General features: G+C 53.6%; 1 protein-coding gene across 1 annotated transcript in view; it reads right to left on the bottom strand.

The window, feature by feature from the left end:
- The window catches only part of WWTR1 (WW domain containing transcription regulator 1), a 113,359-nt gene extending 103,522 nt beyond the window's left edge, over positions 1 to 9,837 (bottom strand). Inside the window, exons 1-2 of the mRNA XM_056121595.1 lie at positions 9,492 to 9,837; positions 8,616 to 9,055 (exon numbers count right to left, since the gene is read on the bottom strand). Coding sequence (XP_055977570.1) covers positions 8,616 to 9,052 — 437 coding nt within the window. The 5' untranslated portion in view covers positions 9,053 to 9,055; positions 9,492 to 9,837. The remainder of the gene's footprint in view (positions 1 to 8,615; positions 9,056 to 9,491) is intronic.
- Between the last annotated feature and the right edge of the window lie 17,195 nt (positions 9,838 to 27,032).

Genomic DNA, 27,032 nt, shown 5'->3' with positions numbered 1-27,032 from the left:
CAAAATCTCAAAAAACAAATAAGCTTAGTATCTCTGCTTCGTAAGCCTGAAACCAAAGGACACCCCAAGTGGTACCCTTATTTAAGCATCGAAGAATCACTCTCAGTGTTTATTTTAAGAACTGGCTTTCAGCTTCAGCTAGTTTGTCACTGAAAACCAGAGCTGGGGCTGGAGCGACAGTGCAGCTGGGAAGGTGTTTGCCCTGCATACTGCCGACCTGAGTTGGATCCCCAGCATCCCAAAGGGTCCGCCGAGCACCATCAGGAGTGATTCCTGCGTGCAGAGCCAGGAGTAAGCCCTGAGCATCGCCGGGTATGACCCAAAAAGCTAAAAAGAAGAAGAGGAGGAGGAGAAAGAGGAGGAGGAGAGAAAGAAAGAAAAAAGAAAAAAGAGAGAGAGAGAGAGAAAGAAAGAAAGAAAGAAAGAAAGAAAGAAAGAAAGAAAGAAAGAAGAGAAGAAAGTCAGAGCTATAATCAAGAGTTGAAATCAGCTTTTCCCGCGGCCCAGGCTTCTGCCAACGGATTGTGGCCATGAAGACAGTACATGTGTGGTTGGAGGCGAGCTAGGGGAGGCCAATCATCCTGGACCAAAAGTCTACCAGCTCTGTAACTCTGTTGTCCTGAGCCAGAGCAATAGTGCCGCGGGGAGGGCGTTGGCCTTGCACACCGCCGACCTGGGCTGGATCCCTGGCATCCCACATGGTCCCCCGAGCACCTCCAGGTGCAGAGTCAGGAGTAAGCCCTAACACCTCTGGTGTGGTCAGAAAGACAAACAAAAGAACATGCTGTCTTCTCTAATCCTCCCAGGAAACCGGTATCACTCTCTCAGATTTATAAACACAGAAACTGAAACCACAGCCAGCATTCTTCCAACGACAAAGGACCCTTCATAAAACCTACTCTTTATCGTTTCCCCAGGAAAACACTTTTCAAAACTTGAGTCCATGGAGAGACAGTGCAGGGCTTAAGATCCTTGCCTCGCACAGGCTGACCCAGGTTTAATCCCCTGAGCACCGCAAGGAGTAATTCCTGAATGCAGAGCCAGAAGTAACTCTGAGCATCACTGGGTATGACCCAAAAAGCCAAAAATTCAAGACAAAAAACAAAACACAGAAAGAGGTCCGAGAGAACAGTATCAGAGCAGATGGACTATCTAGAAAAAAGCTGGATCATGTGAAAGGCAAAGGATGCACAGACGGACCCTGACTCAAATTTGACTCACAATTTTTGTGGGTTTTCGCTTGTTTGGAGCGAGTCACACCCAGCAGTGCTCAGGGATCCCACCTGGTCCTCTGTGCAGGGGTCACTCTGGGCAGTGCTGGACACTGACTCCCAAGCAAGGTGAGTTCCTGAGCCCTGTCCACCTCTCGAGCCCATTCCTGGCAATTTTCTGAGTTGACAAGGCTGCAAAAGCAATCCTGAGGCAACTGGGCTTCAAATTTGGATTGTTTTGCTTTTCTGTTTCTCGAGGCCATACCCAGTGGTGCTCGGAGATCACCCCTGGCAGGCTCAGGGGATCACACGGGATGTCGGGATCAAACCCGGGTTGGCTGCATGCAAGGCAAGTGTCCTATCTGCTGTACCATCACTCTGGCCCCAAGATTTTGTTTGGTTCTGAAATTCTGGATTCTGCTCCTTTCCCAGGAGAATGCAATTCCCGTGACATTGGAGGGTACTGAAGTACTGGCCAGTGGGCCGGTCACGGGGGTAAACACTACACTCAACCTGGGACCTGGGCAGTGTTGGGGGGGGGGGGGGGGAGAGAATGATAGCATGGAGGAGGGACTGATGTTGTGGAGGGGGGACTGATAGCATGTCACTGTCCCTGTCATCCCATTACTCATCGATTTACTCGAGCGGGCACCAGTACCATCTCCATTTGTACCAGCCCTGAGATTTTGGCATCATAAACCTTATGCTCTCTTTCCACGGACGCGGCATGCCAGGTGGATGTCCTTGGGCATAATGGTGACGTGCTTGGCGGGGAATGCGCAGAGGTTGGTGTCCTCGAAGAGCCCCACCGGGTAGGCTCCCACGCCTCCTGCAGTGCCGTGACGGCAGAGCTCTGGGAGCGCAGGTCGGTCTTGAAGTCCTGCGCGATCTCGCGCACCAGCCGCTGGAACAGCAGCTGGCGAATCACACTGCGCCACAGCGTAGGGCCAATAGCATGTAGAGGGGACTATTATTGTGGAGGGGGAGCAGATAGCATGGAGAGGGGACTGATACTGCGGAGAGGAAAGTGATAACCTGGAGGGGACTGATATTGTGGAGGAGGGGTTGAGAGCATGGAGGGAGGATTGGCAGGGTGGAGGGGGACTGACAACGTGCTTTATGTCTTCGAATTCCATCTAGCCTGCAGACCTCCACCTGTGTTGGGATACTCAGTACCTGATCAGGAAACACACTTGGTGCCGAATGACTCAGCCTGACTGTAGACCAACAGGAGAGCTATGAGATTTAAAGCTAAGGGCGGGGAGGCTGTGCTACTGGGTAGGTAAGCGTGCACACACGCGTTCTCCACGGAGGTTATGTGCCGCTTACGATGATTTTACTGGGCTTATCAGAGCCATAAACCACGCGTAAACCGAGGAAGAACTGCATCAATACAGGAAAGGCACTCGGAGGACGGAGACAGGGTGCAGAAGGAGGAGCTTACCTTGCACGTGGTCAACTCTTGTTGGGTCTCTCGCACCCCTTTCAGTCCCAGCACCCTGGGGAGTGACCTCTGAGCACAGAGCCAGGAGTAAGCCCTGAGCACCTCTGGGTGTGGCCCATCCCCCCAAAAAACACAATGGAATAGTACTCAGCACTATAAAAGGAGGAAATCCTGCAGTTCCCTGACATGTGGATGGAAGTGTGTCAAAGGGAGAAGGACAGGTACTGAAGGCTAAAGACACAGGAAGGGGTCCGAGAAGAACACAGGAAGGAAAGCGCTTCTCTCGCATGCAGTTAATCCCAATTCCAGTCCTCAACACCAAGTATGGTCCACCAAGCACCAGCATGAATGACCCCTGAGCACAGAACCGTGAATAAGTCATGAGAAATGAGGACCACCAGGTGTGTCCCCAAAACAGACAAATGCAAAGGAGGAGCAACACTGACACTCTGATGGTAGATGTGGTGTAAACAACACACAAAATACCACTACTGCCGGAATTCTAAGTCACAGATCTTGAATAAATAAAAAATAACTTTTTTTTTTTTTTTGCTTTTTGGGTCACACCTAGCGATGCTCAGGGGTAACTCCTGGCTCTGCACTCAGGAAAACTCCTGATGGTGCTTGGGGGATCGGGATGCCGGGGACTGAACCCACGTCGGTCGTGTGCAAGGCAAATGCCTTACCTGCTGTGCTATCACACCCCTCCCCCCGCCTTTGTTTTGAGTAACAAAATTTCTGAGTGGGCCCAGAATCTGGCTAAGTTGGGTGGCACCTGCCTGGCATGTAGGAGACTCCGAGTTTGATCCCTCGCACCACCAAAAATAAAAACTTGCTAATCAATTAAACCCCAAGAATGTCTGTAGAGAGACCGGAGTAATAGAGTTGTGGGTAAGGCATTTGCCAGGCACACAGCCAACCTGGGTCCAGTCCCAGGCACTCAATTTCGTGCCCTGAGCACTTCCAAGAGTGATCCTTGAGCACAGAGCTGGGAGTATGCCCTGAGAATGTCTGGGAGTGGCCCCCAAAATAAATAAAGTTAAATAAAAAGTCTGTAGAGGGGGCTGGAGAGGTAGATCAACAGTCAAAGCAAACGCTTACATGGGGGCCAGGAGACCCAGGGTTGACCACCAGCAGGGCACGCGGCTCTCTGAGCACCACCAGGAGCGAGTCCAGAGCAGAGTCAGGAGTCAATACTGAGCGGCAACCAGGCAACTGACACCCACCAAAACCACCACAAAAAGAACTCAGAAAAATCAGGAAGGTGAGCGATTCTGCTAAAGCTGAGTCATGTCTTCTCAATGGCTTGCTGTGTTTACACTAAATGCCTGCTTCGTTTATAACCAGAGTGTTTTTTATTAAAAAAAAAACACTACTGCGATCCGTGTTCAGAGCCAGCGTGGCCGTGGCCACGTGTCCGGGACCTCCGTGCCCAGCCGCGTTTATGAGCTTTGCGGGCAAGCGGGCACAGGAAGCCGCAGCCAGGCGACGTACTCCAACGCCTGATCCCGTCGGCAGCTCCATGGGGCCCGAAAGGAATGTGTGCCCACAGGAAAGGGGCGAGGACTCACGGAAGGTGCCCTTCACCAGGTACCAGTCAGCAATGATGTCACCTACCTGCCAACAAGCTCACCCGGGAACAGGACAGAAACTCTTGCAAGCGGAGCCAGCCGGGCTCTTGTCTCCCACCAAGCTCATCGTTCTGCTCGGGTAGTGACTGAGAGAGGGAAAGGTGGCAGAAGGGACAGACAAACAGCTCCCGCAGTGAATGGCCACCGTGGGAGAACCGTCTATGGTTCACGGAGAAATTACTGACCATCCCCTCGGCCCCAGCCTGAAGGAAACTGAGCCCGTGCCCATCCTCGGAGACTCGGTTACTCATTCACAAAGCCCTGGGCCCACAATCAAGAAGGGGAGGCTGGGGCTGGAGATAGCACAGCGGGTAGGGCATTTGCCTTGCACACGGCCGACCCGGGTTCGCTCTCCGGCATCCCATATGGTTCCCCAAGCACTGATAGGAATAATTTCTGAGTGCAGAGCCAGGAATAACCCCTGAGCATCGCCAGGTGTGACCCAAAAAGCAAAAAAAAATCCAATTCAATCAGCTTATCAGTGGCAAAATAAATAGCAGTACTCCCACATTAAAAAAAGAAAAGGCAAAAAAAAGAGGTTGACCCAAGGTCGACATCCCCCCGACCACTACATGGTTCCCCGGGCCCACCAGAAGTCCCTGAGTGCAGAACCAGGAGTAAATCCTGAGGGTCGCCTGTGTGGGCCCCCCAAAAAATGGGGAGGTGAGAAAATACAGGGACTTGGGGTGTTTGCCTTGCATGTGACGAACCCAGTTCCATCCCTGGTACCACAGAGTCCCCTGAACACCCCCAGGTGTGATTCCCTGAGCACAGAACCAGGATTAAACCCTGAGCTCCGCTGAGTTCAAACACCACCCCAACATCAAATAAATAAGAGGAGGGGGGTATTTTTGAATTCTAGGGGTTTGCCCCTCCACAGAACAGGGTGCAAAGAATTGGCACACTTCATGAAAATGAACTCGGGTGAGAGGGCTTCTTTGTTTCAAGCTTCTGTTTACCACACCCACACGCACTGCCTTTTGAGGCTGCGTGATCAACTGTGACCAATGAGAAGAACCTTATTCCAGCTTTACAGAAAGCTCCAGAAGAAACTCAGAGAACTTGGCACATTGCTTGTCCAGTGAGACAATAGTCGCAATGACTTGATTTCTTAAATTTCCTTCGCCACTGGGCCAAGAAGGATCCCGGGCTAATCTCTGCTCGGGCTAGCTTACTAATTCCCCATGTATGTGCTCAGCTGTTGGCATCCCTGGCCAGCCCAGTGACACGAAGAAGCTTCTGCTTTGGTTGGGGAGCGGCTGGGGTTGGGGGGATGGGCAGGGAGAAAGAGAGCCAACTTTCTCTCCAATCCAGGCCGACTCCCATCTCAGCTTCCATTGTTTCCTTGGCAGACTTCTGACCTACCCCAATCATCCAAAACATGTGTATGAAAGAAATGTTTTGTTTTGTTTTCATTTGCGGGGAGGAGAGATTCTTTCCCAAGCCTTCCTTACAGATGAGCCAAGCCCAGCTCTTGTTTCATAGTTTTAATAACCACGGCCAGTTTGATCATATATCGCCTAAGTGTGTGTGTCTGTTCGTAAACATGGCCTTAAATTCACTGGAGCTGTGGAGATGGCACAAATGCGTGGTTCCACCTCTCGCGTGCACAGTCCCTGAGCACTGCCAGGAGTGACCCCTAAGTACTGATTCAGGAGTAATCCCTGAACCCTACTGGGTGCGCCCCCCCCAAACAGGGAAAAATTCAAGGGGCTTCGAGGGGGTTATGATGTACTTGGTGATACATGCCTTGCTCGTATAAAGCACAGGTTTTCATCCCTGCCACCCCCCTTATTATTTTTTTAAGCATTAGACATCAGGGTCCAGAGTGATAGCACAGCAGGGAGGGCATTTGCCTTGTAGCAGCTGCCCCGGGTTCAATCCCAGCATCCCACATTCCCCCGAGCACCGCCAGGAGTAATTCCCGAGTGCAGAGCCAGGAGTAACCCAAGCATCGCCTGGGTGTGATCCAAAAAGAAAAAAAGCATTAGACATCAGTGGAGATTCCTCTCTTCCTTTAAATGATCACAAACGTAGTGGGGCTTTTTCTGTATTTTATCATTACATTTTTTTTCCCCTGGTGCCAAGATAAACCAAGACTTCACACATCCAAGGCAGGTGTAACCACTGAGCTACACCCCCGCCTTCCTATGTCTATTTCTATTTCATATTCAAAACTGCATTTTCATTATTTTGATATATTACAGTGTTGAACTTTTCCTGTTCTTGAACTTGATATAAATAAAAACATGTAGTATGTTCTGTTTCTTTAAAAAAAAAATGCATTTTCAGGCTGGATAGGAAGCTGACAACATGTGTGAGGCCTTGGATTGAATCCTCTGCACTCAAAAAAGAAACAAAAAAACAAAAAACACAGGGGCTGGAGCAACAGCACAACGGGTAGGGCATTTGCCTTGCACGAAGTTGACCCGGGTTCGATTCCCAGCATCCCATACGGTCCCCTGAGCACCACCAGGGGTTATTCCTGAGTGTAGAGCCAGGAGTAAGCCCTGTGCATCACCAGATGTGACCCAAAAAGAAAAAAAAATGTTTCTGCATTTACCTAAATATAAGATGTTATTTTGTGACATTAATGCAACCTAGAAACTAACGTCATCCTTTAAGACAATATCACCTTTTAGAAAAACATCACGTTATGACATCTCATACCTACGTCCCACTGACCATTCAGAAGTCAAAGCACTGAGCTCAAGCACCCTTCCCTAACCAAGACCAGGGTAGATGTGATATAAAAGGACCCACCAGCCCATTTCCAGACAAGCACAGCTCAGCACTGCACCAACCGAGAAGCAAAAGAAAGAAACCCTTCTCACACCTGATGCCAACAGCCTTGGGACGAGAAGGGAAGCACTGGTCCAGCACGCGCCAATGATCTTCACCCAATCTCCACCAATGAGAACTGCGTCAGAGGTTTCCCCGAGCAAGGGTCGCCTGGACATTACCAATAGTGCTTAACATCTGAAGATCACTTGCTTTTGTTTCTGTTTTGGAACACATCCGGTGGTGCTCAGGGGACCCGCTGGTGCCAGAGATGGAACTCAGGCCTCGTCTAAGCACAGCACTTGAAAACTCTCCCGCCCTCAATATAACTGTTCAACAAAGCTGGTTCCAGTCCTTTCAAAGGCTCTTCTATCAAAGGCTTGAAAAGAATCGTAAGGCAACTTCTTAGAAAACTTATCCCTTAGGGACCTTGATCTTCAAGCCAGTGCAGGAAGTACTGACCCCTGAAGTGCCCTGGGGGCCAGGGAGCTAGCCAGAGTACGATAAGGTGCTTGCCTTGTACACAGTCAACCCAGTTGGATCCCTGCACTGCGTAAATTTCCCTGAACACCACCAGGAATGATCCCTGAGCACAGAGCCAGGAGTAAGCCCCAAGCACTGCCAGGTGTTTCTTCCCTTTCTCCCCTCCCTAAAAAAAGTCATTGACCGTAACACTCTCTCTCTCTCTCTCTCCCCCCCCCTCCCTCCTTCCTCCCCCAATAACTATATAACTGCATCCTCCTCCTGGATCACAACACAGTGGATAGTGGAACAATCTCCTTACATCTGCGGGTCTAGTCTGCTGTCCAGTCTAAATCAAGTGTAAGGGGCAAGAGACATAGCCCAGCGGTGAAAATTTGCTCTGTAGACGCAAGGCCCGGGGTTTGATCCCCGACACAACAGACAAAACCGAATGATATCAAAGGCGGCGCGGGGTGGGGGAAAGAATGACGGGCAGGCTCCTGACTTGATGGTATTTTAGGCTACCAAGTGTGACATAACAAGACTCCTGACCCCATTTCCACACCATTGATGTGCCCGGCCCTGGGCAACTCCTGCACACAGCAGCGCATTACATCAGTGTCTGTGAGCTCATTACGTCACCGGCTGGGTGCCCCGGCCAACACGGCAGGCTGCGCTCTTACGCGGCGACCACTGGACCTCCCCAGGGTCCCTCGAGGGCCCCCGAGTCTCAACCTGCCGGAACCCTGCTGTTTCCTGGCCCTCGACGCCGCGGGGTCTGGGGACGGTGTCCAGGGAGGCAGAGCGCGCGCGCGCGTACCCACCCTGCCCGAGCCACTGAAGATTCTCCGACCACCCACGACAGCCGCCCCCAAACCTTCGCCCCGGCTCGGGAAAGTCACTTCTGCGGTCCCCCAACGCCCACGCCAAGCGCCCCCGAGCTTTCCCCGCGTCAGGTTCCCGGGTGCAGCCAGAACTGGAGCGGACCCGACTGGAGCCGCCCCGCCGGCACCCGGGCTCGGCCCTGCCTCCTCCCAGACCTCCGGGCCGGGAAGGCGGCCCCCGCCCCGGCTCGGGCGCGCTTACTTGAGGAAGTACCGCTGCCCGGTGGTCGTGAAGGTCATCTCCCAGCCGGGGGGCAGCGGCAGCTCGTCGGTCACGTCGTAGGACTGCTGGCGGAGGTGCGCGTGCTGCTGCGCGGGGCTGCCCGCCGCGCCCGCGCCGGGGCCCAGCTGCAGCGACGCGGGCGACGAGTGCGAGCGGACGTGCTGCGCGCCCGGGCCGGCCAGCCGCGGGCCCGGGCCGCCGCCGGACGAGTCGGTGCTGGACTGGCGCGAGTGCGAGCCCGAGTCGGGCTCCTGGAAGAAGGACTCGGGCAGGATCTTCTTCCGCCACGAGCTGGGCTTGGGGTTCATGACCGAGTTGAACAGCGCCTCCAGGTCCGTGTCCAGGTCCTGCGTGACGTGGATCACCTGCTGCCCGGGCGGCGGCGGCGGCGGCGGCGGGGCCGAGGCGGGATTCATCTTCTGCAGGGGTGGGGGAGAGAAGGGGCGAGCGGGTGGGCCTCGGGTGGGCGGCGGGCGGGAGCGCGGTGGGCGCGCCGGGGCCCGGGAGCGCGCCGGACAGGGGTGCGCCGACGGGCGCCGCGGCTCGGCCAGCCCACGAGGACCGTCGCTCCTCGTCCGGAGAATTATGCAACTTTCTAGAAGCGGCGAAGTTACCGGGAGAAAGAGATGGGCGGGGAGGAGGGGGAGGAGGGGGGGGAGGAGGAGGAGGAGGAGGAGGAGGAGGAGCAGGAGGAGCAGGAGCAGGAGGAGCAGGAGCAGGAGCAGGAGCAGGAGGAGGAGGAAGGGGCGCACGGGCCACTGACTGCACACCGAGCTGCCCGGTGGCCGAGGGCGCCGCTTTCCAAGCCCCCACCCCCGCCCGCACCCCCGCCGGGTGTCCAGCCGGACCCTCTACCTGGGCGCGCGGCGGGACCGGGCCGGGGCCGGGCGCCGCGGGACGAGGACGTCGGGCCGGGCTGGCGCTGCGGGGGCGCGCGGAGGCCGCGGGCGGCCGGCGGGGCTGGGGGGGCCGCGCCCGGGGGCCGCGCCCGACGCCGAGGGGTGCCTGGCAGCCGAGGGGCTCGGCCTCTCACATGCCCCCGGGCCCGCGTCCGGCGCTCGCGCGGGGACCCAGGACGAGACGCAGGCGACGAGCGCGGCGGCCGCGGCTCCCGGACTGTCCCATAAACAAAGTCGGGCGCAAACTCCCACTCCCGGGACGGGGCGGGCCCGGCGGCCCAGATGCCCAATTATGCAGGACCGCCCCGGCCCAGGCCGGCCGGGCCCGCTCGCCCCTCCTCTTCCTCCTCCCCTCCTCCCCCCCTCCCGTCCCTCCTGCCCTGCCCCCGGCCCCCTCCCTCCGCCCTCCCCCTCCTCCTCCTCCTGCTCCTCCCGCTCCTCTTCCTCCTCCTCCTCCTCCTCCTCTCCCCCTCCTCCCGCTCCTCCTCTCCCCTCGCCCCCGGGGCCGGCCGGGCACCGCGCCCCCACCCGCCCGTCCCGGGGGCGCGGACCTCTCCCGCGGAGCCCGGGCTCTGCATTCCTTTGCGTTTACCGCGGACTTGGGGCGGGATCAAAGGGAGAGAGGCTCGAGCCTGTTCCATCCGGGCGCTGCGGACCGAAACCCGGGCCGGCGGGCGCGGGGGGGCCGGCGAGGGAAGGGCCGGGGGCGCGGGCCCGCGCGCCCCTGCCCCCCGGGTGCGGCCTGTCCACGCGAGGCGGCCGAGCGCTTGTGCCCATATTTGGTCAGGCCAGGAGGCGGCTGGGCCGCCGGGCGCGCACCGTGCCCAGAAGTGCCCGGCCGCCGCGGGACTGGGAGCAGCGCAGCCCCTGGGCACCGTCCAGCAGTGCCCCCGCTCCCTCTCCGCAGGGAGACGCGGCCCGACGCGCCCTCGCCCACCCCGACCCGGCCCGTGGGTGGCTTGGAATGTTCCGGGCGCCCTCCCGAGCGCCCGAGCAGGTGACGGGGAGCCCGAGAGGCTGCGCCCGTGACCCCGGGCACAGCGCCCACCCTCCCGGCGGCCGCGCGGGGCGGGGACCCGGTCCCCCGGAGCCGGCGAGAAGGCTGCAGGGCGGAGGTGCCGCGGGCCCTCCCCGCGGCGCGGTGCTCCCGCTGGACGCAAGTCAGAGCTCCGGGCGCTGGTCGGAGCGGGACGGCGAGCGCAGCCCGGACCCGCGCCCATCCCACGCAGACGGCTGTTAAACGCAACAGTTGCGTGCTGTGCAACAGTTGCTGGCGCGTGCGTGCGGGGAGCGAGCCTCAACGTTTTGTGTGTTTTTGACTTACTTGTTTTAAGGGTGTGGGGCGGAGAAATGGCTCTGAAGCCTGGGCCACATGCTTTGCATGCAGGAACCCTGGATTCGATCCCTGGCATCGTGTGGTTTCCCCCCCCCCCCCCCCACCACCACCACCAACTCCAGCTCCCCGGGTGTGTCCACAAAACAAAACAGAACAGTGAAGAAAGGGACCGCTTTTGGAAGGGTAAAATGCAAGTCAAAATTTCAATCAGGGCCAGGGAGCAAATGCGGGGCTTGCCTGGCACACAGCCAAGCCCAAGTTGCTCCCCAGCTCCATGATGGAGGGCAACCATACATGTGGCCCCAGACACCCCCCCCAAAAAAGAGAAAATCTGCAGTTGCCTTGAAGAAGAAAGATTTATAGGAAAGACAGGGACATCCCACTGGTATTCTTGAAAGTATAGAATTGGGGAATTGTCCCTGGCACAGAACAGAGCCCATCCATGTGAAAGGCAGCCGTTACCCGGGGCCTTATCGCGGATGCAACTTAGAGGCAAAGAGCTTTTCTTGCATGCGTGAGATTTAGGGTCAATGCCTGAACTCCCCCACCTCAAAAAAAAAAAAGGTATCCATATTGGAAGAGGCGTTCTAAGTGAACTCCCCACACACTGGGAAAACTCGGGCCAGCCTGGGAGAAAGCAAGCCACAGCTAAACAGACATGGGTCCTTCCAGAAGATTGTAGAACCCCAGGTTTCCTGTGCAGAAAGTCCTCTGCCCAGAGGGCCAGCAGCGGGAAGCCGGGACTCTCCTGACTCTTCTCTGCCCTCAAAAGCAGCCATGCTCGGGACACGGGGACAGCACCCCAGGGCTGCTGTCGTGTCACCACACGCCACGAGGAGCTCATAGCCAGCCCTCCCTGGAAGGCCCTCACACGGGCAGCAAGGCCTGCACGGTTCAGGGCCAGGGTCACCACACGAGCAAATGGGCCCTGAGAATCAGGGATGCCCGCCACAGAAATGTTCTTCTTAGCTCGGCTTTGAGAACTGGAAAATGAAAGGCAGAAGCATGGGTGGTTGAGAAAGACATTGGCCATTTCACAGAGTAATACAAAGAGGGAGCCCCTCCCTGCCCAGGACTGCCACCAGACCTCCAGAGCGACAGGGGGTGGGCTAAGAACACTGACCCCAGGCCTTGCCACAGCAGCGCCTGAATCAAGGACGTGGACTGGGGCTTCGCATATGAGTGAGGCTGTGTGGTCCACCGAGCATCCCCTCTCTGTGGCAAAAGTCTCCGGGGACATGCCACTCAACTCTCAGAAGGGACCTGGATTCTCTGTCCTCAAAAGCAGCCATGCTTGGGACACGACACCCGAACCTGGACACCCTGGAGGCCGTTTCCTGCTGGCCCACGATTTGGCACCAAGCTTCAGAGTGCCTGGCTCCCACCTCTACCCTAACTGGCAAACCGGCCTCCCTCCCTCCCTCCCAGGGAATGGGGCCACACGCTGGAGAGACGAGGGCTCCCCTGCCCTCCTCTGTCCTTCCACAGACCACGTGCATTAGCCACACCCTAGGGAGTGCCTTCCGGTTAGATTTGGACGTAGATTCCCTTCGATTAAAATGCAGTGGAGGAATCGGGTCCTTTCTCCCCAGGCCCCGAAGGAGGCGTGAAATTTCTGCACTGGGACATCTCAAGGACTGAACCACCTCCCTAAGGACCCCGAGGAGAGGCAAGATAGGTAGGGAGGGCCGGAGCGATAGTACAGTGGGCAAGGCGTTTGCCTTGCACGCAGTCAACCCAGGTTCAATTCCCAGCACCTAAGAGGGTTCCCAAGCCTGCCAGGAGTGATCCCTGAGTGCAGAGCCAAGAGTAAGACCTGAGCTCTGCCAGGTATGTCCCCAAAGCAAAATGAACCTAAAAGATGGAGAGAGAGAGGGATGGTCCCATGGAACCCAAGAACCTTGGCCAGCCCAGACTGGGAAAAGTGAGCCAATTGCATATTGCCAAAAGCCATCACAGGTGAGGTTTTGGTTGGTTCGAGGGCCACAACAAGCAGTCTTCAGAGGCTATCTCTGGCTTGTTGCTCAGGGCTCACTCCCGACAGTGACAAGAACAAGGATGGAGCCCCGTTTGCCACAGGATAAGGCACACTCTCCAGCCCACTGGGTCCTGGATTTTTTTTTAAATTTTTATTAGTGAAACACCATGAGGTACAGTTGGAGACTTACAAATTTTTGTGCTTGGGTTTCAGTTATATAATGATCCAGTACCCATTCCTCCACCAGTGCCCATTCTCCATCATTTACATTTTTTTTCTTTAGCATTCAAGGATTTAATAGAAAAATACAGTTAAAGTTCTTTTTTTTTTTTTTTTGCTTTTTGGGTCACACCCGGTGATGCACAGACAGGGGTTACTCCTGGCTCTGCATTCAGGAATTACTCCTGGCGGTGCTCAGGGGACCATATGGGATGCTGGAAATTCAACCTGGGTTGGCCGCATGCAAGGCAAATGCCCTACCCACTGTGCTATTGCTCTAGCCCCCAGTTAAAGTTCTTAACACAATGCCTTTCACATATAAACACACTCCACAGGTAATGGTTGTCATTTAAGACTCCTGAGATCCTCAAGAAGAATCTTAAACCTTCTCCATTTTGCAGATACAGAAATTGGCCTTGAAGTTGGAGAGTATTCTGTTCCTTTAGGTATGCTTACTCTTGAGATTCTGCCCCGAGGGTTTTTTATTTGTTTTTATTGAATCACCATGTAATTACCAAGTTACAAAGATATTTGTGGTAGAGTTTCAGGCATATAATGTTTCCACACCAATCCCTTCACCAGTATCCACTACCTTCTACCAGCGTCTTCTGTTTCCCTCCCGCACTCAGCTCACCCCTATGCCAGGTGCCTTAACCTTTCTTTCCCTTCCTCCATTGTCCTAATGTTACCTCCCCTAACATTTTTTGGGGTGAGTGGGTCATACCGGCGATGCTCAGGAATAATTTCTGGCTCTCCACTCAGGTACTACTCCCGGTGGTGCTCGGGGTACCATATGGGATGGCAGAGATCAAACCTGGGTCGGCCGCGTGCAAAGCCAACGCCCTCCCTGCTATCCTATCTCCCCAGCCCCAAACCCTTCCCTAGCTTACCCCCACCCCCGCCCCATGGCAAGCCTCCTGCTGAAGCCCGATCATTCTGACTGTTCCTCTTTCTAGAGTGACTCAACACAATACTCTACATCCCTCCACGTAGCAGCAAATCAGCCCTGAGCCTTGGATCCTGGAGCTGCCCTGAACCTTGGGTCCTTCCCTCTCCCAGGCTGGGTGAGGCAGGAGCTGCTTCTCAGCTTGGGTCTGTGATACCTGCTTATCTCAGAACCGCCTCCGTCCTCACAAGAGGATCAACTCAGAGTCCCCCACCCCTGCTGGCCTGTGAGCCTCGTGCTCCACTCACAAAGACCTTCCCTGCACAGGGAACACCTGTCGTCCTATCTCCTCTTGCTCGTTCCCAGAACCTTCCCTCCCTCCACCCTCAGTCTCCATCCAACCTGTGGCCAGCCCTGTGGATGCTTCCGGAGTCCCTCAAGCCCTCCCTGGCTTTCCCACTCCCACACCCCAACCTTATCTCCAGAGATTGTTCCGTCGCCTCCAAACTGGTTTCTCTGTCTCCAGACTCCCCCAGTGCCATGATGTCATTCCTGGCTTCAAAGTTTGTAGCAACTGCCCACCAGAAGAAAGGTCAGAGCTATCGACCGAAGGCCTCCCAACGAGCTGCCCCATGCCTCGCACTCTGACCTTGGGTCTTACCCAGGACCTTGGATTCCCTACGACCCTACCTTCAGGGGCCTGTTCCTTCCGCCCACCTCAACCTGCGATACTCAGAACCACCCTACAAACGCCCTTGTCCCACCATCCTTGGTCTCTCTGTCTGGCCCCTCAATTCAGCTTGGTTGGGTCCTTTTAGGACTGGAGCGATAGCACAGCGGGCAGGACGTTTGCCTTGCACGCGGTCGACCCAGGTGCGATTCCTCCGTCCCTCTCGGAGAGCCCGGCTAGCTACCGAGAGTATCCCACCCGCTCGGCAAAGCCTGGCAAGCTCCCTATGGTGGATTCGATATGCCAAAAACAGAAAAACAGTAACAAGTCTCACAATGGAGGCGTTACTGGTGCCCGCTCAAGCAAATCGATGAACAATGGGAGGACAGTGCTACAGTGGGTCCTTTTCGCTCTCTGCACCCATGAACACCCACTCCACTGCCTTTTATGATCCCCATCACCCCCTCATTCTCTCCTTCCTCCCCAGCAGAACTGCAAACGGCAGACAAGTTAGCCTCCTCCTTTCTCTCATGACACGCTTGAGCATAGGAGGCCATCCCCGCGGCGGGCACGCAGAGCCTTCCCTGCACTGGTTTGCTTCTCCTTGGACACCCATGGGTGTGCCCTGCTTGCAGCCCTCCTAGCACCCAGACAGCTCTTCCCAGGGTCCAGGACAATTGATGGATTTGCATCGCAAGACCTTTGCAAGTCATTTTCTGTTTGTTTTTCTCAGGCCCAGAGAGCCATTCCCACCCAGAAACGCCAGTCCCTGGGGTTGAGCCCATCCTGAGGCTGAGCCAATCCTTTTTGCCCCAGGAAACCCTTAAGGGCTTCCCCCCCCCCCCCAGTCTCCTACCCCCCTCCCCTTCCCCAGCACCACACACACAACCCCTTCCAGTCACAGATTTGATCTGAGTGGCTGATTCTCATCAAGAATGGTCAGAAACTTGGTGGGGTGGGGACATTTGTTCGCTGGCCCAGAAGCCTGCGGGCAGAACCTGCCTGGACCTGTTGGACCAGTAGGGAGAAAACTCCTGAGCGACGTGCCTCGGTGTCTCGAATAGCCGTAGCCAAGGACCCAGGCCGGGGGCCTGGGTGAGAGGAGGGGCGAAGAGGAGCAGGCCTGGGGGGTTCCCTTACACTTCGTGAGGCCTTGCCTTGCCTGCAGCAGAGCCAGGTTCAATCCCTGGCACCCCCTGTGGTCCTCTGAGCCAAGTGGTCCTGAACCACACAGCTGGCGCCCCCCCCCCCCACCCCCAGGACAAAAAAAAAAAAGTCCGGAATAGCATCAGGTTCATCTTTATTTCCACATGAGAACAAGAGTGGACGGGCTCCCGGACAAAGCAAGAGTGACACGTGGGTGGCTTTTCCCACGGTGACAGGTGACAGGTGACTGCACTCACTCGGCCCATGCAGCTGCCCCCTACTCACCTCCCTTCACTTCGCGACTGCAAACAGTTCGGAGTCGAAGGAAGAGGATGTTGGAGATGGTGATGATGGTGGTGTTGGTGCTGCTGCTGCCCCGCGTGATACTCTCTCTTTAGTAGTTCTGGATTCTACTTGAGCAGTGCCCCTGGGACCGCGGGAGGAGGGATTTAGGCTCGCTCTTCGGGCCTCTGTTCCCCCCTGAAATGTGTCTCGTGGGCTTGCCTCTGCCCCTTGCTGGCTCCTTCCATGCTGCACAAACCCATGTTTGGCCCTGGACACATGTTTCTCTCCCCTCACAAGTTTTACATCAAGTTTTGTCCCATAAGAACCACTTGCCTCACTTAAATTATTTTTGAAACAGGAATTTCTGCAGTGTCGTCAATTTTACTGGGTACAGTGTGGCACTTATCTTTATTTCTTTTCTTTTTTTTCCCAGCGGGAGGAGGGTGGGGGGAGTGTGGGGGAGATTCTGGAGGAGCCCAGGGCCTTATGTATAAAAAGTGTGCTCTGAGCTACATCCTCCGACGCCCGGGGAAAATCTTTGAAATGGAAAACAAAATTCAGAAGCATATTCTTACAAAGAAAGGGACCGATTTAAAAATGCTGAGCACAGACTGGAGCGACTGTACAGAGGCACAGCAGTAGTACAGTAGGCACGATTGCCTTGCACGCAGCCAACCCCAGGTTCGATCCCTGGCATCCTATATGATCCTGTATTGTCCCCCCTGCACAGCCAGGAGTTAATTCCTGAGTGCAGAGCCAGGAATAACCCCTGAGCATTGCCAAGTATGGCCAAAAAAAAAAGAAAACACAAAAAATAAAACCAAATAAAATAAAATGCTGCTGCGCAACTGAGCTAAAGAGAAAACTCGGCAAGTTGAGCACAGGCTTTGCCTGCACAAGGCTGGGGTTCAATCCTGCCCCACATGATCTCCTGAGTATCACTGGGAATGGCCCTGGAGCACAGAAGCTAGAGCAACTTCCAAGTACTGCTGGGTGTGGCCGAAAAACCAAATTAAAGACATTTTAACAACATAAAGTAAAATTTAGAAATTAGCTACCAAATCAGAGAGCTGTCAGCTGCAACCCAATTGATAGCACTGTAGCACTGTCCTCCCATTGTTCATCGATTTCCAGCGGGCCCAGTAACGTCTCCATCATGAGACTTGTTGTTACTGTGTTTGGCATATCGAATACGTCACGGGGAGCTTGCCAGGCTCTGCCATGCGGGCGAGATACTCTCAGTAGCTTGCTGGGCTCTCTGAGAGGGGCGGAGGAATCGAACTCAGGTTGGCCACGTGCAAGGCAAACGCCCTACCCGCTGTGCTATCGCTCCAGCCCTGACAGTGAAGGTCATGAAGGATATTTCTCTGAAAGAACACCAGTGTGGGCCAGAGAGACAGTACAGCAAGTAAGGGGCCTGCTGTGCAACGCAGCATTTCAGACCCAGTTCCTAATACTACTTATGGTTCCCCCATACACTGCCAGGAGTAACCTCTGAGCACAGAACCAGGAACAAGCCCTGAGCACCATCAGGTGTGGCCCCAAAATTTAAAAAGATAAAAGAAAGAAAAAGAAAAGAAAAAGAAAATCAAAATATGATTCCTAGAAGAATATCATGCAGGCAGAAACAGCACCCACAGGGTATGGCTCAGCAATCAGTGTCAGAACACTTGCCTTGCATGTGTGAGACCTTGAGTTGGATCCCTGGTAATAGGAGGAAATGAGGCATTTTGTAAACATTTTACAAAGACTGGCCGCCTCCTAGGCCTCCTGGAGAGAGGTCAGCGGTGTGTCCTTTGCATGGGGGAGGCCGGGGGTTCAGCACCCACCAGCGCACAGTCCCCTGAGCTCTGCTGGGAGCAGCTTTCATGCACCACCAAGTATGGTCCCAGACAAAAAGCCAAGAAACAAATATGTATGAACATCGTCACTTCTTTTTTAAATTTTTATTAACGAGACACCATGAGGTACAGTTGCAGACTTACAAATTTTTGTGCTTGGGTTTCAGTTATACAATGATCGAATACCCATCCCTCCACCAGTGCCCATTTCCCACCACCAAGGATCTCAGCATCCCTCCCACCCCCAGTCCCCCCCCCCCCCATCCCACCCTGCCTCTGTGGCAGGGCATTCCCCTCTGTTCTCTCTCTCCTTTTGGGTGTTGTGGTTTGCAAAAGAGGCACTGAGTGGCAATCAGAACATCATCATTTTTTTAATGTAGGAGTACTGCTATTTATTCAGCCACTGATTAGCTGATTGAATTGTGCATGAACTCCACCTTACTTTTTTTTTCCATTTTTTATAATTTTATTTATTGAATCACCGTGAGAGCAGTTACAAAGCTTTTGGGTCTAAGTCTCAGTCATACAATGAAACACCCGTACCTTCACCAGTGCCCATTCTCCACCCCCAACAACCCCAGTATACCCCCATCCCACACCCTCCCCCCCGCCTATGGGGCAGATGATTTCCACATTACTCTCTCTCTACTTTGATCACATTCACTATTTCGACACCAGACCCACCATTATTTGAGATTTTACCCCAACACTCAGATCTGCTGAAAAGGCAACAATAGACAATTTGTGTTCTATTGCTGGTTATGAATAACATATGATGTCGTGTGGCTGCAGTAGGGCCATGTGGTTTTGAAATCCTGAAATTTTAACACTTAAATCTGGAGGGATTTCTGCCAAAAGCCACTGGGTTTAGAGATCTGCTCCTGAGTCTCTGGGATCATGGCCGTTGAGCAGCTTGATGAGGAGCCAGAGAGGCTGTTCGTGGGCGATGACTTGGGGTCTCGTTGGGGTGGGGAGGACAGGCCCGGCTCCCCCCCCCCCCCCCCATCCCATGAGGCCCAACAAGTTTCGTCACTGCAGGCCCAAGCCTGACTGTCCAATGGCCTCTGGAGGATGACAACCACCAAGTTGCCAAGAGGGAGCAGGCGGAGGGACAGCACCCATTCCCCCTGGGGTGGCCCAGCGACAGTAACGTACTGTGGGGTCCGGACACATTTCTGGCAAAAGCCGTTGGGTTTCGAGATTTGTTTCTGAGTCTCTGGGATCAAGGCCGTTGAGCAGCTTGATGAGGAGCCAGAGAGGCCGTTTGTGGGTGATGATTTGAGGTCTCGTTGGGGTGGGGAGGACAGGACCGGCTCCCCCGCCCCCCCATCCCATGAGGCCCAACAAGTTTCATCACTGTGGGCCCAAGCCTGACTGTCCAATAGCCTCTGGAGGATGACGGCCACCAAGCCGCCAAGAGGGAGTAGGCGGAGGGACAACACCCTTTCCTCCCTGGGGTGGCTCAGCGACAGTAACGTAATGTGGGGTCCGAACGCATTTCTGCCAAAAGCCACTGGGTTTTGAGATTTGTTTCTGAGTCTCTGGGATCGTGGTCGTTAAGCAGCTTGATCAGAAGCCAGAGAGGCCATTCGTGAGCGATGACTTGGGGTCTCGTTGGGGTGGGGAGGACAAGCCCAGCTCCACCCCTATCCCATGAGGCCCTGTGTGTCTCATCACTGGGGGCCCAAATGTTACTATCCAGTGGCCTCTGAAGGATGGCAGCCACTGGGCCGCCAGGGGGAACATGCCAAGGCACGAAACTTATTCCCACCTGGGTTGGCCCAGCACCGGTAGCCTACTGCAGGGACCGGACACATTTCTACCTAAAGTCGCTGGGTTCCGAGATTCGTTTCTGAGTCTCTGGGATCATGGCCGTTAAGCAGTTCAATCAGGAACCAGAGAGGCCTTGCCTCCAATTATATAGCTGAGCCGAAGGTGGTTTGTGGGTGTGTCTTCCACATACCTAACTTTTAGCCATTTACTTTCTTGGTAAACTTTGCCCCAAGTTTTTGGGGTCTGACCAAAGGCACAGCAGCAATTTTGGGGTATCTGGAAGTCTGAAGGCGCCATGAGGCTGCTGATGCACTCGCCTCACAGGTACAGATTGACCTGCTGGTGGCACCATACCCCCTAGAACATCGTCATTTTTAAAAAATTTTTTTAATTGAATCATAGTGAGATGTATTTCACAGTTACAAACTTGTTCATGATTGGGTCTCAATCATATAATGTTCCAACACCCATCTTTTCACCAATGGACATTTTCTACCATCAGTGTCCCCCGTCTGCCCCCTGCCACCCCCCACCCCGGTTTCCTCTATGGCAGACACTTTTCTTCTCTCTCTCTCTCTCTCTCTCTCTCTCTCTCTCTCTCTCTGAACACCATCATTATAATCCAGTTCAAAAACAGAGGAAATGGTAAACCCATCACAAGTTGCTTAAAAGAACACCGAAAAATAAGATACCTTTGTAAAATAAGCTGGTAGAAGTAGAGACCGGAGTGATAGAACAGGAGTGAAGGGCATCTGCTTTGTAAGCAGCCAACACCAGTTTGATCTCTGACATCATGTGGTCCCCTGAGTATTGCCAGGTGCAATCCTAGAGGATCCCCAAATCACCATGGTGGCCTGGGGGAATTCCTGGCACCCTAGGGCCCAAAAGCAACACCAAATCCTTGGATATTCAGGCACTGGAATTAAAGTACAGGTCTGGTTGGCTGAGATTACTGATGGTGGGGGCCTCTGTGCCTCCTGAGTACTGAGGCCCAAATAAAGACATAAATTTGGGGTTGAAGCGATAGTTCAGTGGACAGGGTGGTTGCCTTGCACAGCTGCTCTGGTTCAATCCTCAGCATCCCATTTGTGGCCCTGGGCGCCACAAAGAGTAGAGTAACTGCTGAGTCAGAACCAGGAGTGACCCTGAGTACTGCCGGTGTGACCCAAAAAAGCAAATAATAATAATAATAATAATAAACATAAATACATGATAAATGCATGTGTATACTTGGATCTGTGTAAATGCATAAACACGTATCAAGATGAGCAAAGTCTCAGAAGCCCAAGCCCTATTATTATCATTTTCAGTGTGATGAGAAACAATGTTTGGGGGTGCAAAATTTATGTGTTATGCTGGGGGAAAAGGCAGCTGGATAGAGAAGGGACCACTAAGTGAATAATGCTTGGAGGGCTCGCTCGGGATGGGAGATGCGTGCTGAAAGTAGACTATAGACCAAACATGCTGGCCACTTAGTACCTGCATTGCAAACCATAACGTTCAAAAGGAGAGTAAAAGGGAATGTGCTGCCACAGAGACATGCGGGGGAGATGGGGTAGGGGTAGCGGGAGGGACACTGGGAACATTGGTGTGGAGAATGGGCACTGGTGGAGGGAGGGGCACTTGAACATTGTATGGCTGAATTGTATGACATTGTATCACGAAAGTTCGTAAGTAAGTATTAAAAAATATTTTTAAAAAACGGCAAACACCACACAAAAATGCATAATTAATTAATTAATTAAAACTTTGTGTGTTATGGATACATTCTAGAAACACGGGCCTTTTTCAGTGCTCGCTGAGTGAGTGTGTGCAGGAGCAGAGGCCATTCAGGCTAGGGTGCAAGAGTTTGAAACCTGACCGGACAGTCATTGGTTGATGATGTCCTTCGCTCCTCCCTCTACCCAAATCAGTGCCAAGTCTGGTTCCACCGGCTGATCCAGACGCTTCTCTCCTGCCTCATTTGTGCTGGTAACAGCAGCCACTGACAAGGGAGCCTGACATTTTCTGTCTCTCAGCTGTGAGACCACCCTCCTGCCTGACCAAGTGTTGGCTGGCTTGGGTTGGGTTGGGTTTGGGCGCCACACCTGGTGATGTTTGGGGCCTGCTCCTGGCTCTGCTCTCAGGAATTACTCCTGGCAGTGCTCAGGGAACTGTATGGGATGACAGGGATTGAACCTGGGTTGGCCGAGGGCAAGGTAAGCATCTTACCCACTGTACTGTCTCTCCAGCCCCCAAGAAATGTGTGTTTTGGACCCAGTGAGAAGATGAGGAGACCAAGCAGGGGTGCAAAGGAGCCCAAGTTTAAAGATTGCTCCCCAAGAAGGCTGATGCTTCCAGCTCACACATGCTTACCAAAAGCACACAGTCCCTTTAAAATGCATATTCCGGGGGTATGATGCCGCCAGCAGGTCGATTTGTACTCGCTAGGCGAGTGCATCAGCAGCCTGATGGCACCATCAGGCTTTCAGATACCCCAAAATTGCTGCAGTGTCTTTGGCCAGACCCCAAAAACTTGGGGCAAAGTTTACCAAGAAAGTAAACGGCCAAAAGTTAGGTATGTGGGAGACACACCCACAAACCACCTCTGGCTCAGCTATATAATTGGAGGCATGGCCTCTCTTGTTCCGGATAGAACTGCTTAACGGCCATGATCTAGAGACTCAGAAACGAATCTCAGAACCCAAAGCCTCCTTGGCAGAAATGCATCCTGTTCCTGCAGTAGGTTACTGGCACTGGGCCACTCCAGGTGGGAATAGGTTTCGTGCCTTGGCCTGTTCCCCTTGGTGGCATGGTGACCACCATCCTCCAGAGGCCACTGGACAGTCAGGTTTGGGCCTGCAGTGATGAGACACGCGGGGCCTCACCAGATGGGGGTGGAACCAGACCTTTCCTCCCCATCCCAGCGGGACCCCAAGTCGCCGTCTACAAACGGCCTCTCTGGCTCCTGATCAGGCTAATTAATGGCCATGATCCCAGAGACTCAGAAACAAATCTCAAAACCCATAGGCTTTTGGCATAAATGCATCTGGACCCATACAAGGTGGCCACCACCTCAGAGCTTCTTGGAAAGTCAGCTATGAGCTGGTGGCGATGGGGCAACTGCAATCTCATGGGAAGGGGGCGTGGTACTGGCTTGTCCTTCTCACCCTACCGAGGTCACAAGTTGCCCCTCATGAGCGGCTCTCCGGCACAGCCATAACACCAGATGCACAGAAACCAGTCTCGTAATTATCTGGCTCTTTGCAGAAATCCAAAATCGCAAGGCCATTATTGCGGCCATGTGAGATTATATGATTCTCATAACCAGCTATAGAAAACAAAGTATTTCACAAACCTTTTCAGCAATTCTGATTGTTGGGGGGGGAAATTCTAAACAATAATGGTGCATCGTAATCAATGTAGAGAATAGTTAAGTGGAAATCATCTGCCTCACAGGCATTGGGAGGGGTGGGAAGGGGGTATATTGGGGTTCTTGGTGGTGAAAAATAAGTACTGGTGAAGGGAGAGGTGTTTGATCATTGTGTGACCGAGACTTAAACCTGAAAGCTTAGTAACTTTTCCCACAGTGATTCAATAAATAAATATAAGAAGAAAAATAAACAAATAAATAAATAAAATTATGAAAAAAATGCATATTCCCAGGTGTGGAGATGTTCAGAGGTTGAGTGTAGGCTTTGCATGAGGAATCCCCGGGTTAAGCACCCAGCTCTGCCCTGGTTTCCGAGCACTGGAGAGAGCCGCCTTTGAGCACTGAGCCAGGAGCCCACACTGAGCACGACCAACTGTGGCCCAAAAATGGCAGCAAAAGAATGGGCCAAGCCAGGTCAGAGCAATAGTGTGGAGGGTAAAGCGTTTGCTTTGCTCTAAGCTGACCCCAGTTCAGTCCGTGGCATCCTACACGGACCACTGAGCTAGCAAGGCGTGATCCCTGAGTGCAGAGTCAGGAGCAAATCCAGAGCACACCGAGGTGTGACCCAACAGCCAAAACAAAGCCAACCAGTCAAATTAAAATATTTACTCTCAAATAACCCTGGAGGCAACTCTATTCTCATTTAGTGATGGCCCCAGAATCGATCCTAATTGGGCCTATGATTTTTCCACCTAATCATTATCAAAAGTGGTTAGTATGTTAGTTCATAAAGATAATAAATAATATATTTTTCCAATTTTTGTTGTTATTTGCTTTTTTGGTTTTTGTGTTTATACTTGGTGCTGAGGCTAGAACTCAGGCTGGCTACCTGCCTGCAAAACATGGCGAATTCTCTCTTCACCCCAGGAAGTGGCTTTTTCTTTCTCCCACTTCCTTTATTTTTCCAAAATTTTATTTTATTAAAACACCATGAATTACCAAGTTAATCATAGCTGGGTTTTTGACTTACGATGTTTCATCACCGATCCCGCCACCAGTGTCAGCAACTTCCCTCCACCGTGGTTCCCAGATTCCCTCTCCTGACCCCCACCTCACCCCAGCCTGCCTCCTTGATAGGCACCTTTTAAGTCTGATTATTCAATTTTGGATCTTGCGATGTCAGTGTTTTTGACTTGGTGGCTTGGAGATTTAGCGCTATCATTCATTAACACCACAAATGTACAAGAAAGGAGGTTTTTTTTTTTTTTCATTTTTTTTGAGTCACAAAATGATGATGCTCAGGGGTTACTCCTGGCTCTGCACTCAGGAATTACTTCTGGAGGTGCTTGGGGGACCGTACAGGATGCCAGGAATTGAACCCTGGTCGGCCGCGTGCAAGGCAAATGCCCTCCCCACTGTACTCCAGCTCCAAGAAAGGGTATATTTTAGGTCTCCCCACCCCTTTGCTGTTGTGATGACCAATGGGTGCACACTGGAAAAGCACACTTGGTCGTGTTGCCATGGTGGCAAATGCTGACGAGACTCAGGCTCAGTGGGGCGGGCGGTGCTGGGGAGCCAAGTCTCGGCCTCGGGCCTGGACACTCTGGCCGCAGAGCCGTTCCCCGTTCCCTTAAAGGCGTCTCTTTTGCACTGTCTCCCAGGACCATTTCACAAGGGCCTCCTTCGGATGGCCAGTCAGTGCACAGACGCTCCTAAAATTTAAATGAAAGTTTAGTCATCTCCTCCCTCTCATTAAGTACATAAAATCTCAAATGAGTTGTAGGCACTTAAAATGCAATCAACTCCTCGTTACTGCAGTAGCTGTACCTGCATATTAGATAGCCCTCTTTGATGTGAATCATGGTCCCGAACTGATGTGGAACCAGCAGCTCTCTTTGTACGTGTGTGTGTGTGTGTGTGTGTGTGTGTGTGTGTGTGTGTCTGTGTGTGTGTGTTGCCAGGGATGGAAGCCTGGGCCTCTCACCTGATGGTTGAACTCCTGCCTGCTGGTCTTTATTTATTTTATCATAATTTGGTGGGGGAGGTGACTAGATAGTGCTTAGGGGGGCTGGGGGCCCATCCTGGTGATTATAAGCAACCAGACCAGTCGTAGCGAGAGGGTTCAATTACACGGTACTGCTCCAACCTTGAGGTGCGGAACTACCTAGGCCTCACCCAGAGGTGGTCAGGGGACCATGTGATGCTGAGGATCAAACCTGAATCGGTTGCAGGCAAGCCCCTGAACTACCTGAACTATCTCCAGAACCCTACCGATTTTCTTATTTATTTTGGTTTGGAGATCACACCCAGCAGTGCTCAGGGCTACTCCTGGCTCTGTGCTCAGGGCTCACTCCTGGCAATGGCCAAGAGATGAGGTGAGGAACTTCCAGCACAGAGAGCAGGAGCTCCAACCAGCTGTGCCATCTCTGTGTCCCTATTTCTTTTCTTTTTTTGGGGGGGGGGGTCACACCGGGCGATCCTGGCTCTGCACTCAGGAATTACTCCTGGCAGTGTTTGGGAGACCATAGGGGATGCCGGGGATTGAACCTGGGTTGGCCATATGCAAAACAAATGCCTTCCCCGCTGGACTATGGCTCCAGCCCCTCTCTATTTGTTTTTTTTTTTGGAGGGGGGTCATACCCGGGGATGCTCAGGGGTTACTCCTGGCTCTGCACTCAGGAATTACCCCTGGTGGTGCTGAGGGAACCATACAGGATGGTGGGAATCGAACCTGGGTCGGCCAAGCGCAAGGCAAACGCCCTACCTGCTGTGCTGTCACTCCAGACCCCCTCCCCGTTTGCTTTCTTTACCCTCTGTTTCTAAAATCACTTCATCCCTTGTGCTTCGGAACTCAGAATGCATTTTGTCATAGGAAACAGACACGGCGATGCGGAGCAGCCACCTCCACCTCCACCATCTAGGACAGGGTTCACCTGAGAGTGACCAAAGGGATCCCGGGCTCAGGGGCTCACAGGGTCGAACCACCTTTCCCAGAGCTGGAGAACCCACCAACAGTAGCTAAGAGAATCCAGACCCCAGTTTAACCCCGGCCCTGCATATGCTCCCCCGAGCTCCGCCGGGAGTGATCCTTGAGCACAGTGCCAGGTAGAAGCCGTGAACACCACCAGGTGTGGCCCAAAAATGCTCCTACAAATGCTCCCCCAACCCCCCAAAAAAGAAAAGACTCCCTCAAGCACCACCCAGAGCAAGTGAGGCCTCACTCTGAGCTCTGCTGGGTGTGGTCCCCAAACAAACAGACCCCAACAGATTCCCCTTGCTGCAGGCGAAGAGAGAGCACGTCCCATCAGCTGCGGGACACGGCACAAGGACACAGCAAACCACCCAAGGAGGTTCTTCCTCTCTTGGCTCCTCCACTTATTCTGAGCCTGAGCCCAGAATCCCTGGTTGTGCGTTGTCGTCCAGGAAAAGGCCTTGACGGACGCTTTCTTTTCTTCTTTCCTTTGAGCCTCCAGTGGTGGTGCTCAGGGTCTGCCCCTGGTTCTGCGCTCAGGCATCACTCCTGGCAGGACTTGGGGCTCCTCTACGGTGCTGGGGCTCAGACTGGGGTCAGCTGCATGCCAGACGCGCACCTTAAGCCCTCGATGTCTCTCCCACGCCCCGGCCCACCCTTTCAGCGCCAGCACTTGCACGTGATGTTCGAAAAGTCGGTGGCGCTCGAGCCGATGCAGAAACTCAGGCATCATGCAGAGTAGTTTCTACTCAGGCATCATGCAGAGCAGGGTGGGTGGGTCCCCTCAAAAAAGGAGAAGCTGCAGGAGAATCCAAAGGTGGCGATAAGAAGAAAAGAAAGGAAACCAGAAACAGTCCGAGGCTGTCACTGTGATAACGCCCAGATTAACTTTCATACTGTCGCTGTGATAACGCCCAGATTAACTTTCATGCATGCAGAGAACTCTGGGCCAGGCTCGTTTGGAGAAACTGGTCTGGAACCTTCTCCTAGAAGCCGGTCTCTGCTTCCTCCTGGCTCTGCCCTCGGGGATCACTCTTGGC

The sequence above is a fragment of the Sorex fumeus genome, unplaced genomic scaffold, assembly GCF_029834395.1.
Source record: "Sorex fumeus unplaced genomic scaffold, SorFum_2.1 ptg000044l, whole genome shotgun sequence".
Taxonomy (NCBI): Eukaryota; Metazoa; Chordata; class Mammalia; order Eulipotyphla; family Soricidae; genus Sorex; species Sorex fumeus.
The sequence above is the reverse complement of the archived record's forward strand: the minus strand, read 5'-3'. Positions and strand labels throughout refer to the sequence as shown.